Source organism: Saccopteryx bilineata, chromosome 3 (assembly GCF_036850765.1).
Source record: "Saccopteryx bilineata isolate mSacBil1 chromosome 3, mSacBil1_pri_phased_curated, whole genome shotgun sequence".
NCBI lineage: Eukaryota > Metazoa > Chordata > Mammalia > Chiroptera > Emballonuridae > Saccopteryx > Saccopteryx bilineata.
The window spans coordinates 59,213,192-59,229,167 of NC_089492.1; the positions used below are offsets into that span (position 1 = coordinate 59,213,192).

The 15,976-nt window shown below is 42.8% G+C and overlaps 1 protein-coding gene across 5 annotated transcripts in view; it reads left to right on the forward strand.

Annotated features, from left to right (window-relative positions):
- The window catches only part of CHD7 (chromodomain helicase DNA binding protein 7), a 211,870-nt gene that overhangs the window by 93,950 nt on the left and 101,944 nt on the right, over window positions 1-15,976 (forward strand). Inside the window, exon 1 of one of the 5 annotated variants that reach the window (XM_066266189.1) lies at window positions 947-1,007. The exons of 3 other annotated variants lie outside the window; for them this stretch is intronic. Coding sequence is in view for 1 of the 2 variants with exons in the window: in XM_066266187.1 (XP_066122284.1) it covers window positions 1,028-1,036 (9 nt within the window). In the remaining variant the exon portion in view is untranslated. One more of the 5 variants, XM_066266187.1, reaches the window with a different exon arrangement.

Genomic DNA, 15,976 nt, shown 5'->3' on the forward strand with positions numbered 1-15,976 from the left:
AAGTTATTGTTTAATTCTTTCCCCAAAGAAGTCCTTGTCACAAGTGGTTCATATAAAAGCACTTATTATTATTTGGTTTCATAAGTTAAAGGCTATTACCGTTGATAATTTTTTTTCCCTTGAAAAATATTTCTTAAAATTTAATATTAAATTCAGTCTTCTCATTCCTGGAAGAAAATAATTCAAAGTATTTCCTCAAGTGCTTATGGCAGATAGCTTTATCTTATGTTTTGGTCTCTGCACTGCACTTTCCATGTTTCCAGGCAGAAGGCACTGGCGTTGAAAGTCAAGCAGAGAAATGTTAGTTGTTCTGAGATGTTACTTTAGGGTGAATTAGTTCTGTGTTAAGAGAGATATTGTTGCCCCCAGATCTTATAATGTATGGCTAGTGGTAGAGAGTAAATGAAATTAATAGAAATTTAGGTGATAGTCCTTAGATGATGGTTTTCCATAAAGGGTTTGAGACATTCTGACAGAAGGATGTGTTTGTGTTGTATATGTGTATGTGCATGCTTGTGCATGCATGTGTGTGTGTGTGAAATAGAAACAGGAAATTGGGTCCTGGAATGGAAGAGCAGGGGATTTATGCTAATTACAGCCTCCGTTGCTGGGACTGAGCATGGAACTATATTTTGAGTTTCCTGGTGAGTGTGCAAAGGGAAACTGAGAAGATATATAATTCTCATCATTACAAAGAAAGAAATATATATATTTCTTTTTTCTCAGAGGTGTTTTTTTTCTGGCATCAAATTCTAAAAGAAATTTTTGTGGGATATTTTATATGTAGGAGGTATTGAAACATATCACAGATACTTTTCTTGTTAAGACTAGATTGACAACAAGTATTGAAATAGGGCTTTGTTTTTGTTTTTTTCACATGATAGTTCCTTCCGTGCCCCTTGATGATACCATCTGAGTATGTGACATTCAGGGCTACATGGTGGAGGCCATCCTGTGAGGGTTACGTTGATCTGGCCTAGGCTCCAGCATCCCGGACTTCCTGCTTGGTAAAATAAAGTGATTTAAGATGCCTGAGGTGGGTGGATTGTGTACCTTAGGCAGTCTCTCTGGATTTTTGGACTATTAATTAGGTCATGGATAGGACCTTGATAGACGATAACTTGACAAATTCTTTACGTCATTGAGTCTAAATTATTGCAAATATACTGTCTCACTGACTCACTTTAAAATGTCATATGAATCTCAATTCAATAAAAACAAGTCTGAAGTGCTAATTTTGTATCTTATTGGTGGAGAGCAGAGCTCTGTTCTTTGAAAACTGGATAAGAGGATTGTAGAGTGAATGTTCTGTTTAAAAAGTTGATTTCTTAACATGCATTGTTACCTGAGTGGAAATATGTCACCTGCTTGCACTTGAGGCCATGATCATAAGTAAATCCAGGCTTTACTGCCGAAAAATTCTTTATTAACTAGTCCAATGGAATTTTCTGGGATGATGGAAATGTTCTCCTAGTTGTTCCTTATGGTAGCCTGTAGCCACTCATGGTTCTAAGACAGGGATCCCCAAACTTTTTACACGGGGCCAGTTCACTGTCCCTCAGACCGTTGGAGGGCCAGACTATAAAAAAACTATGAACAAATCCCTATGCACACTGCACATATCTTATTTTAAAGTAAAAAAACAAAACGGGAACAAATACAATATTTAAAATAAAGAACAAGTAAATTTAAATCAACAAACTGACCAGTATTTCAATGGGAACTATGGGCCTGCTTTTGGCTAATGAGATGGTCAATGTGCTCCTCTCACTGACCACTCCCTTCTGGAAGTGCAGCGGGGGCCGGATAAATGGCCTCAGGGGGCTACATGTGGCCCGCTGGCCGTAGTTTGGGGACCCCTGTTCTGAGATGTTCAGCTATCTGAATTGTGGTTGATGTAACTGTGCAACTAAATTTAACATTTTTATTTAATTTTAACCATTTTAAACTTAATTAGCCATATTTAGCTAATGACTACCATATTGAACAGCACTATTCTAGAGTCATAATTGATAAAGCCATAGTATTTAAACTTTTTTTGTCCTCTAAAAGAATTTTGAAAAAAAATTTTTAAACTTACTTTTAGTTCAGTTAAATGTATTAAAATGTATTTGTCTTCATGACCATCATCTCACTAAATAGGTATTTGTCCTGTCACTGCCCCCTTTGATATTTTTTTTTACTGAAACTCTTTGCTGACAAAAGACTCCTTCATTTGGTTGGTGCCCTAGAGGGATGAGTGAAAGGCATTCTGGACAAAAGTGATTGTGAAAAAGAATATGGCAAAGGAGAAGCAGCAGAAGGCTCATTAACTTTAGTAGAGAGTTTATGTGGCCCTAAGGAAACTGGAAAATGACCCATTAAACTATGCCTGTCCCTTAGAAACCCTTTTGAGTTCTCTATTGTTTCACTTATCTTGATTTGAAGACTACTACAGTGATCAATTATTATTGGTTCTTAGTATCTTTTGTACACCAAAATCACCTGTTCTCTAAATAACGCAGCTTAAACCTCTGGCTTGGGCCTCACAGTTCTTTGTGCATCAAAGGCTGAGAAGGGCCTCACCCAAGTACCGTGGAGATAGTTTGGGCCTGGAAAACCTTCAGCCAGGTTCCACCACCTCATGGTTTATCTGTGTAGAAAGTTTTTAGTAATTTTTCCATAGGTTGTTGAATAGTATAGCCTGCTTATGGATCTGCTAAGATGAATTAGTAGAAAATAGGCCCCAGTAAATGAACAGGTTGATTTACTGTATAGATTTATTTAGGTCTGAATCATTAACTTTTAGAGAATAGGTATCAAAGGTAAATGTGTTAGTTAGATAGAATGTACTTTGAATGATTCCCTTTGACAAGTAGATTCCAAGATCATTCTAGATAATAAAGTATGAGCACAAGGGAGAGCATTTATCCTCCTGTTACAGAGGCAGAGGGCATGTGTCCAGATCATTCTGTAAATGATACTAATATCTACAGGTAACCATTTATCTATTTACAACTATGTTTTGCTTATAGCAATGCTCTTAAATATTAATCCCAAGGAGTTTTGTTTATGAGGGTTTTTTCCCCCCATGGGTATTTACTATGTCAGAAATTAACATTGGGAAAAATTTAAGGTATTAATTTATCTAAAAAAATAATAAGCCCATTACATTAACATAAGTAATATTTTGAAAATAAAATAATTATTTCCCAATAAGAAGTGTGAAGAGTGGTATATTTTATATTTTTTCTAGCATTTAATTTCTGCCTATATAGATGATAGATGACAGCTGGCTCCTGTCTCTGCTGCCGCATTCTGTCGTAATATATTGTTTTGGTTGAAGCATGTGAAGATAATGTGTTCTTACACATATTATTTTGGTGAACAAAGGAGGGAGGAGTATTTTGTAGTACCTTTTTAGATACTTATGGGTATTTTTTTTTACTTTATTTTTAAAATGGACTTTATTAGGGTGGCAGTATTTAACAAAATTGTATACGTTTCAGGTGCAAAATTCCAATTATGGATTTTTTAAAATACTATACCAAGTCAACAAGTGGTAGTTTCTTAAAGGTTAGTTGGAAAGTGAGATCTGAAGCTGTATCAATGAACTTGTCATACACTGTTAAAGTCCTTGTACTTTGAATTAGCTCGGTTTTAACAATGTGTGATTTTGTAACACCATAGATGGATCACTTGGAAAATATTGGCCTGTTGAATTGTGCTCATCTTCTAAATATTGATGCATTCTAGTATACAATATTAGAAATCAAGTTTGCTCATCTATTATCTTATCAGAAGCCTTTGAAAATTGGGAAGTTGTCAAATTCATTCTTGTGGTCACAGGTTTTCCAAATTCTGCATTTTGCTTGAAAGTTCACATTTTAGCATTGCATTGGAAATAAACACTGTCGGTTACTTTCCTCGAAGTGACAAGCTCACTTTGTTTATTTCAAGAAAAATTACTGGCAGTTTACCTGACTCTGAGTAACTGTGGTTTGTCTTGCAGTCATTCTTTCAAGTGAAAACTGTGTTCCACGAAGTGGCCAGCCAGTTCGACACACAGCTCGAAACTGCGTGAGCGCTTTTCCTGGCGGAGCCTTGCTGCTTCAGTGTGCAGCAGAACTGCTTCCTGTTCCTCACAGAGGAACAAAAGGATGTGCATTCAAGAATAATCCAAACCAGTTTTTACTGTTTTGTCAAGGACATTCTCAAATGAACTGGCTTTTCTTTCCCTCTCAATGTGAGTCTGTGGCCACAAGGAAATAACTGACCACTAACTAGTACAGCTGGCTGTCGCTGCTTTGATTGTGTTGGCCCCGTCACTGCAAATAGCAACACAGTGAAAAAGGCAAAGAATGTCTTGGTGTATTTGAAAAAGATTTTATGAGTGTCCTGAAAGGGTCTTGGGGACTCGCATGTTCCCATGGCCTACACACTGAGTATAGCTGGTTTTAAGGGAAATTCCAAATAAAGATTCCTTTTAAATTTGGAAATCTGTTTTTATCTAGAAAAAAATCTAAATTGTGTTTGGGAGTGGGAGAGGAAAGCAGGAACAGGGCACGCTGTCACTCCCAGGCCACGTCCTGCGCTGGGGACAGTGCAGTGCCCACAAGAGAGAGGAGCAACTCACTGGACTGATCTTTGCTATTGAAGGACCTGTGGTTTTTGGGGCTGTTGGCTTCTTTTTTTTATGGCCTTTGGATGAGAAAGCATTTATAGTAAAAACTCATATTAAATTGGAGCCTGTTAGTGGGCAGTTGGGAAGCATTTCTTCTGCTACGCCAAAATGAGCCCCACTCAGTCGTGTCAGCATGCCTGCTGCCCCAGGGTCACAGAGCACAGCATGCTCACCTCTCCTCCCCATGTCTGTCGTATGGAGCTTCCGCCAGTGAAAGTCAGTATCACAGTACTTGTTTGAGCTAGCTGTGAAGACAGAAGGCTGTTGAGAAAGGAGGGCGGTTGCCCAGGTGGGCCTCAGCCTCAGAGAAAGGCTGGAGCCTAGTGGGGCCGTTGGTTCCGTCATTTATTCATCCCTTCATCAGGTGTTGAGTGACTGTGCAGGCCTCTTTTTGATGTCGAGGTCCAGGGGGCCCAAATTCATAACCAGGCCTCATTTAGGGATAATACAGTAGGAACAGAGGGCAGTGACTGGCGCAAGGGGTATTTTATCTAGGAGTTTCAACCGGGCTTCCCGAGGTCTCTGCCACAGAGCAGAGCTCTTTTCGGTGGAGAATTTCCCTGATTCCTTGTCTCCGCTGGATCCTGTTGGCTAAATGACGAAATTAATGTTTTTTTGGGCCCTGAGCAGACTGTACCCTTTCTGCCAATACTTACTTTCTTTTTGTCAGGTTTGGGTTTGATAAAATTGATTATTGTGCAACTTTTAACTTATTCTTCTTGAGTGCATGTGACTGTTGGTGTTTCCAAAACTCACTTTGGTACCTCTTTAGTATTCTTTGGGATATGTTGCTCTGGTAGATATTTCTTTCATCAATTTATACTGCTCACAAAAATTAGAGAATATTTCAAAATGAATATGAAGCGATAAAAAAAAAGCATTTGATTTTTTTTATTAAATAAGAACATCAGAAAAGCAAAAGACAAATCAAAGAAAGTTGATTATGCAGATGAGATGCAAAACCAACTTTTATTTCATTGGTGAAAATGCACTATACAAAAGGCTGAGAGTACTGGAGTATCTGCATGTTACCTGGTCCCCTAACTTTTGTGAGCAGTGTGTTTTTACTAATTAAGAAACGCTCAACAAATATTTAGTAAACAAGCATAGGTATAATTCTGGAGCTAAATTTCTAGTGAGAGAGGCAACCAACCCATTAATCAAGCAAAGTTGTGTGTGTTTGTGTGTGTGTGATATTAAGCAATGAGTTATGAAAAAAAGTAAATCTGAATAAAGGGATAGTGAAGTGTAGAGACTGATATTTTGGGTAACTTGATTAAGGAATGCCTCCTTGGGAGGTGACACTGAACATAAAACCTGAATAAAGTAAAGGGTGTGAATCATGCAAATATCTGGGGAAGAGTGTATAGTCTGTGCAAAGACCCTGAGTCGAGAGTATGTTTGAGAGGCAGCAGAAAGGTCAGTGCACTAGAGTATAGTGAGTGAGGGGGGAGAGTGGTGGGAGCTTTGGTAAGAGGAGTAACTTGGGGGTCAGATCAAGTAGGGTATTGTGAACTTTCGTTAGCACTCTGGGTTTTGCTTTGAGTGTGATGGAAAGCTGTTGAAGACATTTTGAGCATGAGAGTGACGTGATCTATTGTGTATTTTCATAGCTCACTTTGTTCTTCTCGATGAGGAACAGGTAGGATGGCAAACATGGTAGTACAAGGGGACAGTTGATCAGCAAGACAGGCTGGTGGCTTTGACCAGGATGGTGGTAGTAGGAAGAGGAAACGTAGTTGAAGGTAGCAGGGACAGGATTTGCTGATGGATTGCCGATGGGGTTTGAGAGGATGGGAGACACCAGTGAGCAGCAGGAAGGTCTGGAGCACTGGGAGAAGCAGGTCAGGGCAGAAAACTGGTTTGGTTCAGACATGTTAATTTGAAGGTGCTTTCACTAGACTCTTGTGCAGATTTCAGATAGGCTGTTGGACACAGGAATTTAGGGAAGGAGTTGGGCTGGAGGTCTGAATTTAAAAATTATCATTATGTAGATCAGGGGTCCCCAAACTACGGCCCGCCCGCGGGCCGCATGCGGCCCCCTGATGCCATTTATCTGGCCCCCACCGCACTTCCGGAAGGGGCACCTCTTTCATTGGTGGGCAGTGAGAGGAGCATAGTTCCCATTGAAATACTGGTCAGTTTGTTGATTTAAATTTACTTGTTCTTTATTTTAAATATTGTATTTGTTCCCATTTTGTTTTTTTTACTTTAAAATAAAATATGTGCAGTGTGCATAGGGATTTGTTCATAGTTTTTTTATAGTCCGGCCCTCCAGTGGTCTGAGGGACAGTGAACTGGCCCCCTGTGTAAAAAGTTTGGGGACCCCTGATGTAGATAGTATATTCTGTGATAGGCATGATGAGCTCATTTAGCGTAGATACGTAGTAGAAGAGAAGTGTGGGGATAGGGCCCCGTGTAGCCCATCATTTAATACTACTCTAAACGAGAGGATCCAGGAAGGCTTAATGGGAAGACTAGTCAGGAAGGTAGAAAAACACGACCCGGGTGCACGTCCTGGAACCTAAGTGAGGAAAGGGTTGTGAGGAGTGAGTAATCAGGTGTGTCAGATGCTACTACTGTGAGGCCCAATAAGATGAGAACTGAATCTTAGCAGTTTAAATCTTAAAGATTAACCTCTTTCATATTCTTATATGCTTTAACACATTGTAACAAAGTAATTTTTTTCAAGTGTCAAATTTTAGCAGATTTCTGAACTTGAGATAGCAGATCACCAAGAGATATTTTAAAAGCAGTTAGACATCTACCATGTATCAGTCTACAAAGATGAATAAGAAAACCCCCTGTAAACGTCCTAGCCTTGCTGTAATCTTAGGAGAGAATGTATGTAAAATTGTAGTGCAATGCCTGGCATGATAAATATGTGAAAATTGGATGAAGCTAATAAGAAAACAGTTAGGGTTAACTAACTGTTAACCAAATGATGGCGAGACCAGTATTAGTACCAAGATACCTTGATTTTCGGTCTCTACTCTCCTTCCTCCAGCTGACACCATTGTCACACATATAAAAAACAAACAAAAAACAGTCTTAAAGCTTGCAAAGATATTTATGGGAAAATATCCACTTAACATCAAAATTATTGTACTTCCAAAATACCACACTTGAGTAGAAATTTTTTGGTCAAGACAAGAGATCAGATTCCCATGAGGGTCATGAGTAGAGGATCCTGGCAGTTTCTTTGTATCGCTTGTCCTAACTTCCTACTGTCTGCTGCCACGAAAAGTAAGGAAGAGTGAACCTGTGTGTGCCCATGTGTGTGTGAGGGGCGTCTGTGGTGTTGACTGAATTAGCAAGATAAACATTTCTTTTAAATCTCACATTTTACCTTTATAATGATTGTAAATTTTGCACTTAAAATATATCATGTGTGCTTGATAGTTTAATTATTTAGTATCCTCCTGCCTCAAACCTTTAAGCAAAGATTCTGATGTGCTTTTTGATTTTTTTGAATCCCCATTGTTCTACATGCCACTTACTTTTGGGGAAATGCTTAGGCTGGTGGTTTTGTAACATTTCTACTTCACAGCCTTACAATCAGAAATTTTCTTGAAGTCTAGATGTATGTCTCAGGTGGATAAAGTTAGTAAAATCTTCAGAAGCCCTTGGCCAGTGCCAGTGGGATTCCTTCTAGCGGACTGGGGACGCCTGGGTCTCCCTGGAGGAGAGGTGTAAGCGTCCTGGCTGGGCCTGTCTGGATGGGGGTGCGGGCTATGGTAGTCTCTTCTTTTTCCTTCCAGGTGCAAGGCAGGGGCCCCGTGTCCCTGGTTTTGATCAGTCCTTTATCAGAACTCTGGTCTTGGCCTGCCTCTATGTTCATGGACTCTGCAGGTTCTCTTAAAAAGTTCCTCCTTGAACCACAGTGAACAATGTGCTATCTCCCTCTAGGACAGCCCTCTCTTTCTCCTCCCCAGGCATAGTAAATAGTTCTAGTCCTTTCCACCCCAGAGCTTGGGTCGAGAACATTCACCTGACGCTCAGGAATGATGTCCTTTCAGCACCTTTTCTGACCTCACCCGTTGCGGGGTCTAGGCTCTTCTGCGCCCGCTCCACAGGCTGTGCTCTCTCCACACTGCGAAGGCTCATCTTGGAAGTCAGCACGACACAGTGTTTAGGAGTGTGGTCTTGGACTCCTGGTTCTGTCACTTACGAGCTATATGACCCTGGATGAATTGCATAGCTTCTCTGGATCTTAGTTTTCTCACTTCTAACATGAGAATCATTAGTACCTATTTATTAACAATGTTGTTAGGGAGATTAAGTGAGATAATACATGTAGTGTGCTTATAATTGTGCATAGTACATAGTATATTGTCTATAAATTGCTATTGTGTTAATGTCATGTTATGTTATTACTACTACTGTGACTACATTTTTGCTAAAATATTGTTGCTCCACTACATTCTAAGTCGATTAAGGTCAGGGTTCCTGCCCTGTCATCTTCTCTTGTCATATCCTCTGTGCACGGCACATAGTTGTTTTTTTTTTTTTTTTTTTTTGTATCTTTCCGAAGCTGGAAACGGGGAGACAGACAGACTCCTGCATGAGCCCGACCGGGATCCACCCAGCACGCCCACCAGGGGGCGATGCTCTGCCCATCCGGGACGTCGCTCTGTTGTGACCAGAGCCACTCTAGCGCCTGAGGCAAAGGCCATGGAGCCATCCCCAGTGCCCGGGCCATCTTTGCTCCAATGGAGCCTCAGCTGCGGGAGGGGAAGAGAGAGACAGAGAGGAAGGAGAGGGGGAGGGGTGGAGAAGCAGATGGGCGCTTCTCCTGTGTGCCCTGGCTGGGAATCGAACCCGAGACTTCCGCACGCCAGGCCAATGCTCCACCACTGAGCCAACCGGCCAGAGCCTAGTGTTATAGATACTTGTTCAATATGAGACATGCTACAACAGAGGTGTAGGAGCGAAGAGGTGACTGGTGGTGGTGGTGGTGGGGTTATGGGGAGAATTAGATTCAGAGACATCCTACTGGAGGTGCCTTCTGGGCTGAGTTGTATCTGACAAGTAGAAGCCATCCAGGACTGAGGGTCATGGTGCAGCTACCTGGAGGACTCTGGGTGGGCAGAGAAGATGAGACTGCAGGGCTGAGGCCAGCATAGAAACTGAAGGTGTCTTGAGCAGCACTGTCTGTTGGGAACAGGATGTCAGCCACGTGTCCTGTAAAATTGTCCAGTCACATTAAACCAGGGGTCAGGAACCTATGGCTCGTGAGCCAGATGTGGCTCTTTTGATGGCTGCATCTGGCTCACAGACAAATCTTTAATAAGAAAATAATAACATTAAAAATATAAAACATTCTCATTGTGGGCAGTGGGTGGGAGGAGAATGGCGAGTCCAGGGGGTCTGTGCTCTGTTTAAAGGGCTTCATTCCTACTTTCTAGGCCCCAAGATCATAAAACAATCCATTCATTTCCTACCGCTCATGTTCATGGTTGCGGGTGGCTGGAGTCAATCACAGCTGTCCTCCAGGACAACACCAAATTTTTATTGGATAATGCATAACGTACACGGATCGTTGTATGGCTCTCATGGAATTACATTTTAAAATATGCGGCGTTCATGGCTCTCTCAGCCAAAAATATTCCCAACCCCTGCATTAAACAAAAAGAAACAATGAGAAATAGGTTTTTAATTGAATATTGGAGAGACATTGGTAAAAAGTTATAGATTTCAGGCATACAGTTCTGTAATGCATCATCTGTATATTGTGTTGTGTGTTCACCACCCAAGTCAGATCTCCTCCTATCACCATCTACCCCCCCTTCACCCCCGTCTGCCTCCCGCCTCCCCTCTGGTGATCACCGGACTGTTATCTGTGTCTGTGTTTGTTTCTTTGGTTTGTTACCTGTTTTTTTTTTTTGCTTAATCCCTTTCACCTTGAAATAGATTATAGTATAGTTAATGTAATATTCAAAACATTGTTTCAGCATGAAGTTTTTGAATATTTTTCCAACAAACAATACTTAGTATAAAAATATAATAGGATAGTTTCCATTCTCTTTTGCTGTCCTAAGTCCTTGAAGTCTGGTGCGATTGTGCGCTTCTAGCACTTCTCAGTTCAGGCCTGCACGTTTCAAGTGCTCTGGAGCCACGTGTCTAGTGGCCGCTGCCTTGCGCGGCAAGGGCTTCGGGAAGAGACAGCCAGGAGGGCTGGGCAAAGCCGGTGTCTGTGTGCGTGGAGAGGTCGAGGAGGAGTTGGATCACCACAGCTCTTGTTTAGGCACTAGGTCAGGGTGGTTGGTCTCAGAGTTATGTAGAAGAATTCAGGAAAAACCCTCAAGATTGTTTTGTTTTCAGAAACAGGGGAAGAGGTAAAAAGATGAATAAAGATTGGAGTTTGAGGTTCAGACCAATATTGGGTTTCATGGACACAGTTTAGTCTCAGGCTTTATGATCTTGGGGCCTAGAAAGTAGGAATGAAGCCCTTTAAACAGAGCACAGACCCCCTGGACTCGCCATTCTCCTCCCACCCACTGCCCACGCACACCTCTCTGCCTCCTGCCCTGTCCCAGCTCAGGGCCTGTCCTTGGGCTTCAGTGGAGTGTGGTCAGAGCCCGAGGAGAAGCACACGTGTCAGTGTTTGCAAATATGCCTTCATTTCCATCTGAAATATTTCCCAGTTCAAAACATTAGAATTTTAAAGTTAATTTAAACATTTCCATGTGATAAAATTATAAGCCATTTTTGATTAAAAAATATTTGATCAATGTAGTTCAGCAATTACTGGAAAATGTTGGTACCTTTTTATTTTTGGCGGTCAGATTCTGAGAACTTTTTCTAGGCCTCTCTCCAGGGAGTGCGTTATTTGTTGGGCAGCCTCTCTGGGAACGACGGGGGTGACCGTAAGTACTTCATAGTGGAGAGGGAACAGTGCTGGCCTGTTGATTCTATTTAGGATATTCTAATTTGAGGTGAGAACCTTATCCATCCGTGCACCCATCTGTCTTTTCATCAGGCAACATTGTTGAGCATTTACAATGTTCCAGTCACTATGTGAGGTTGTGGGGGTATAGAAACAATCTCTTTTCCCCTTAAAAAATTCCAAGTTTGGCAGTGATGTAACTGCAGTTGAAAGACAAATGGAAATGTGCATGGCGGTAGATCCACACTTATTTGCAGGGCCAAGGTGGCACTTGAATCAGGGGAAGTGGAATGATGGAGACATTGGTGCAGGCACAACAAAGATCATGGTCTTTTCAGAGGATGGCCAATGTCTCAGCACTGCCTTGGGCCAGTCAGTAAAGTGTCATTTGCATGAGGATTTATTAGCTCCGCAGTAGTTTCCGGCACTCTGTGGGACACCTTGGGGGTGCAGCGGCTGCAGGTGTAGACAGATGGGGCAGCAGGAGAGTCTGGAGAACACCCGTGGGCAGAACGGGGTAGGCATGTGGCAGCTGTGTTAGTATTTGAGGGGGGTTTGGGGAAATATTGATATTCAGTCAGTAAATACTCAGTCTGTGGTATATATCACACGTACTTTCCTGTGCATATATACTCCTGTATGTATAAGGTCAGCAGCATAACATGCCGCTGTCCTTCAGGGGCTCAAAGTTCAGAGGGCTGGAGAGACCTGTCGTCAAGCAGTGTGATAAATGTCACCATCTCCACCTACACAGCTCAGGGAAGGCCTCAGGAAGAGGTTGTTTCAACTGAGATTTGAAGATTAAGTAGAATTTATCTGGGAGGAGAGAGTAGCAGTGACATTCTAGGCAGGAGAAGTGACATGTCCACCAGCACTAAGTTGGGAAGACAATGCATTTATGTGACTGCAGCTGTTACCAGAGGGAGCCAGCATGTGTGGGGGAGAGAGGCAGGACGTGGGGCTGGAAGGGCCATAGGGCAGACCCTGACCAGCCTCACAGGAGTCTCAGTTTTAAATGTGGTTGATGGAGAATCGTTGACAAATTGTACAAAGAGAAAAGCATAGGTGATTTTTGTTTTAGAATGATCTCTTTGTTATGATACAGAAAGTACAGTAGTCCTTCCTTATCCACCGGGATTTGTTCAAGACCCCCAGTAGATGGCTGAAAATGTGGATAGTCTCAAACCCTGTATATAAACTACATTTTTCTCTTTACATACATACCTATGATAAAGTTTAGTTTATACATTGAGTCCGGTAAGAGATGAACAGTAATAAACTAATAAAATAGAACAGTTATAGCAACATACTGTAATAAAAGCTATGTGAATGTATTAAGTGTAGTAGGGATCGCTGGAGGACGGGCCCTGCGGTGCTGCACCGCGAACCTGCTCCCTGAGATGGCTGCCGAGCGACGGCCCAGCGGGAACGTGCACGGCACGGAGACCTGACAGACCAGTGACTCACATCTCGGGCAGGACGGGGCAAGATGGAGTGACATTTCATCACACCACTCAGAACCACATGCAGTTTAAGGCTTAGCATTGTTTATTTCTGGAATTTTCCATTTAAAACTTTCGGGTGATGGAAACCATGGAAAGTGCAGCCGTGGACAAAGGGGGACTACCATACATTGAACCTGGTCAGTGCAACAGGAGTAGGACTCGCAGAGGAGCCTGTGGGTACAGGCTGGGACTAGAGAAGTGGATGGGAAGGCAGTCTTAGCCGCCAGTTGACTGTGGCCAGAGAGGATGAAGAAGAAACAAGGTTGGCTGACTGAGAATCACAGTGACATTGACCGAAGTGGGAAAGCTGGGCTGTTGATAGAGGAGCGTGATTTTGGTTTTTGGCCTGGTGAGCTGAAGGTGCTGGGGCAAACACCCAGTCTCAGCTGCAAAGGAGCATGTGGGTCTTCCGGACTACGTCGTGTGGACAGTGGAATCCAGAGCAACACCGGAATGTAGGAAAAACAGAGGAAGGGAGTCAGGAAAGGGTGAACGAGGGAGGAGTAGTCAGCAGCAGATACAAAGAAGAATAATGTTGTGGTTGTAGCAAGGTTTTCCTCCTCCAACTTTGATTTTTGAAACATTTTTCAATTTACAGAAAGGTCGAAGGAATAATTGCAATGAGCACATGCTTATCCTTCACATAAAATCACCCATTGTTAACATGTTGTTACATTTTCTTTAATCTACTGTTGCCTAAAACCACCTGCAGAAAGCAAGGAGGGAGCCCTGGGGATGTTTGGGTTGGAGCTCTGATAACAGAGGAAGCCTTTGCAAAGGCACTGAGGTAGAAAGGCCCTTGCCCTTTGTTGGACTGTAAGCAAGGAACAGTGTTGTTGGAGTGGAAGAGAGCAAGGGGTGAGAATCATAGGAGATGAGATTAGGGCGGTTGCAGGAGTCCATATCATTTAAGGCAGGGGTCCCCAAACTACGGCCCGCGGGCCACATGCAGCCCCCTGAGGCCATTTATCCGGCCCCCGCTGCACCTCCAATAGGGGCACCTCTTTCATTGGTGGTCAGTGAGAGGAGCACAGGATCCATCCTCATCCTGTGCTCCGGGAGTACTGTATGTGGAGGTGCCACAAAGTGCAGCATGGCTCACGTACAGTACTACTTCCGGTGACGTGGGATGCACGCATCACGGCTCCAGAAGCGCGTCATATCACCTGTTATGGCTAGCAGTGACAAATATGGAACCAGACATTGACCATCTCATTAGCCAAAAGCAGGCCCATAGTTCCCATTGAAATACTGGTCAGTTTGTTGATTTAAATTTACTTGTTCTTTATTTTAAATATTGTATTTGTTCCCATTTTTTTTTTACTTTAAAATAAGATATGTGCAGTGTGCGTAGGGATTTGTTCATAGTTTTTTTTATAGTCAGGCCCTCTAACGGTCTGAGGGACAGTGAACTGGCCCCCTGTGTAAAAAGTTTGGGGACCCCTGATTTAAGGCCTTGAAAGCCATGGGCAGGACTTTAGATTTTATTGTGACTAAAGTGAAAAGATATGGGAAGTTTTAAATAGATGTGATGTGGCATGATCAGATTTGCTTCTTTAAAGCATTATTCAGATTGTATAGCAAATTGGGTGGAGGACAAGGCTAAAAATTAGAGTCAGTTATAGGGGCTCTTGCAGTGGCCCAGGCAAGGTGTTCTGGTGCCTGGACAGGACAGTGGTGGGAGAGGTCATTGAGGGTGTTTCCTGTCTATGGAGAAGGTGGAGCCAGTAGAATTTACAGATTGGATTGAAGATGGTTCATGAGACTAAGAGAAGAGTCAGGGATGACTCCGTCCATGTATTTGACTTCTGCTGCTGGTGTAGTAACAGTTTATGAAGATGGGTTTTGGTGGAGAAATCAGGAATGTTTTAGAAAGCATTATGTTTGAGATGCCTATTGGCCCTTGCCAGTGGATATATTAAATAGACAGTTGGATAGAGAAGTACAGAGCTCAAGGAGGTGATCTGGCCTCAGTACAGAGCTTTGGGAATCGCAGCCTATAGGTAGTATTTAGGGCAATGGCATCTGATGAGGAAGGAAGCATAGGCAGAGCTGAGAGCCAAACATGAAGGCTCGAAGCATCTCAGAAGTGACAGGGAGAAGTGATGAGGAACCAGTAACAAAAGAGCCTACAAGGTAGCAGGTGAGAGGGCTGTCCTGGAAGTCCTGTGAAGAAGCTGGGAGTGAACAGCTGGGCCTGATCCTGCTGGCAGGCCGGGGTCAGTGGGAGGGAGAGAGCAGCCATTGGAGGTCACTGTCATCAGAGAGCAGTTTCTACAGAATATTAGTGTGGTTAGAACAAATTCAAGAGCGAGTGGAAGGAGGAGGACAGCAAATACACTCACTCTTTTGAGTATTCCTCTCTAAAGGGAGCAAAAGAAAGGTGGCAAGAGCTGGAGGAAGATGTGGGGTCCAGAAAGCCTCCATAAGTATTTGAAAAAGAGTGAGGGTGGAAAGATCCACCCTGTAAGAGAAGAGAACTGTGGAAAAGCAGGAAGCAAATCAGAAAGTAGACTGGTAGATAAATTTGGAGTGTCTGGTTATTTAAATCATTTCATGGGGTAGACTTCTTTTAGAGGACTATTTTCAAGAGTGTTGCTGCAGGGTGTCACGTGTTGGGGGCGATTTGAAGCCAGTGTAGGGTGCGCCTCGGCTGGTGCTTCTGGCTTTCGAAGCTCACGGCACTCTGGTGATTTGCCACTGCTGGCCACATTCTCAGCTGTGCACTGAGGAATTCGGGTCCCTGAAAACTCCCTGTCCCTGTGTCCCTGAATTCAGCACTGTCTGTCTCTGAAAGTCTCAGCAGACCTTCCCTGGCTTGGCTGAGACTATCCCTGTGCAGTGGCTCTTGTGTGTGATTTCTCATGGGGGAGGGGGAGGCCTTTAAAAAAAAAATCTCTAATTCTTGCCCTGTCCCTG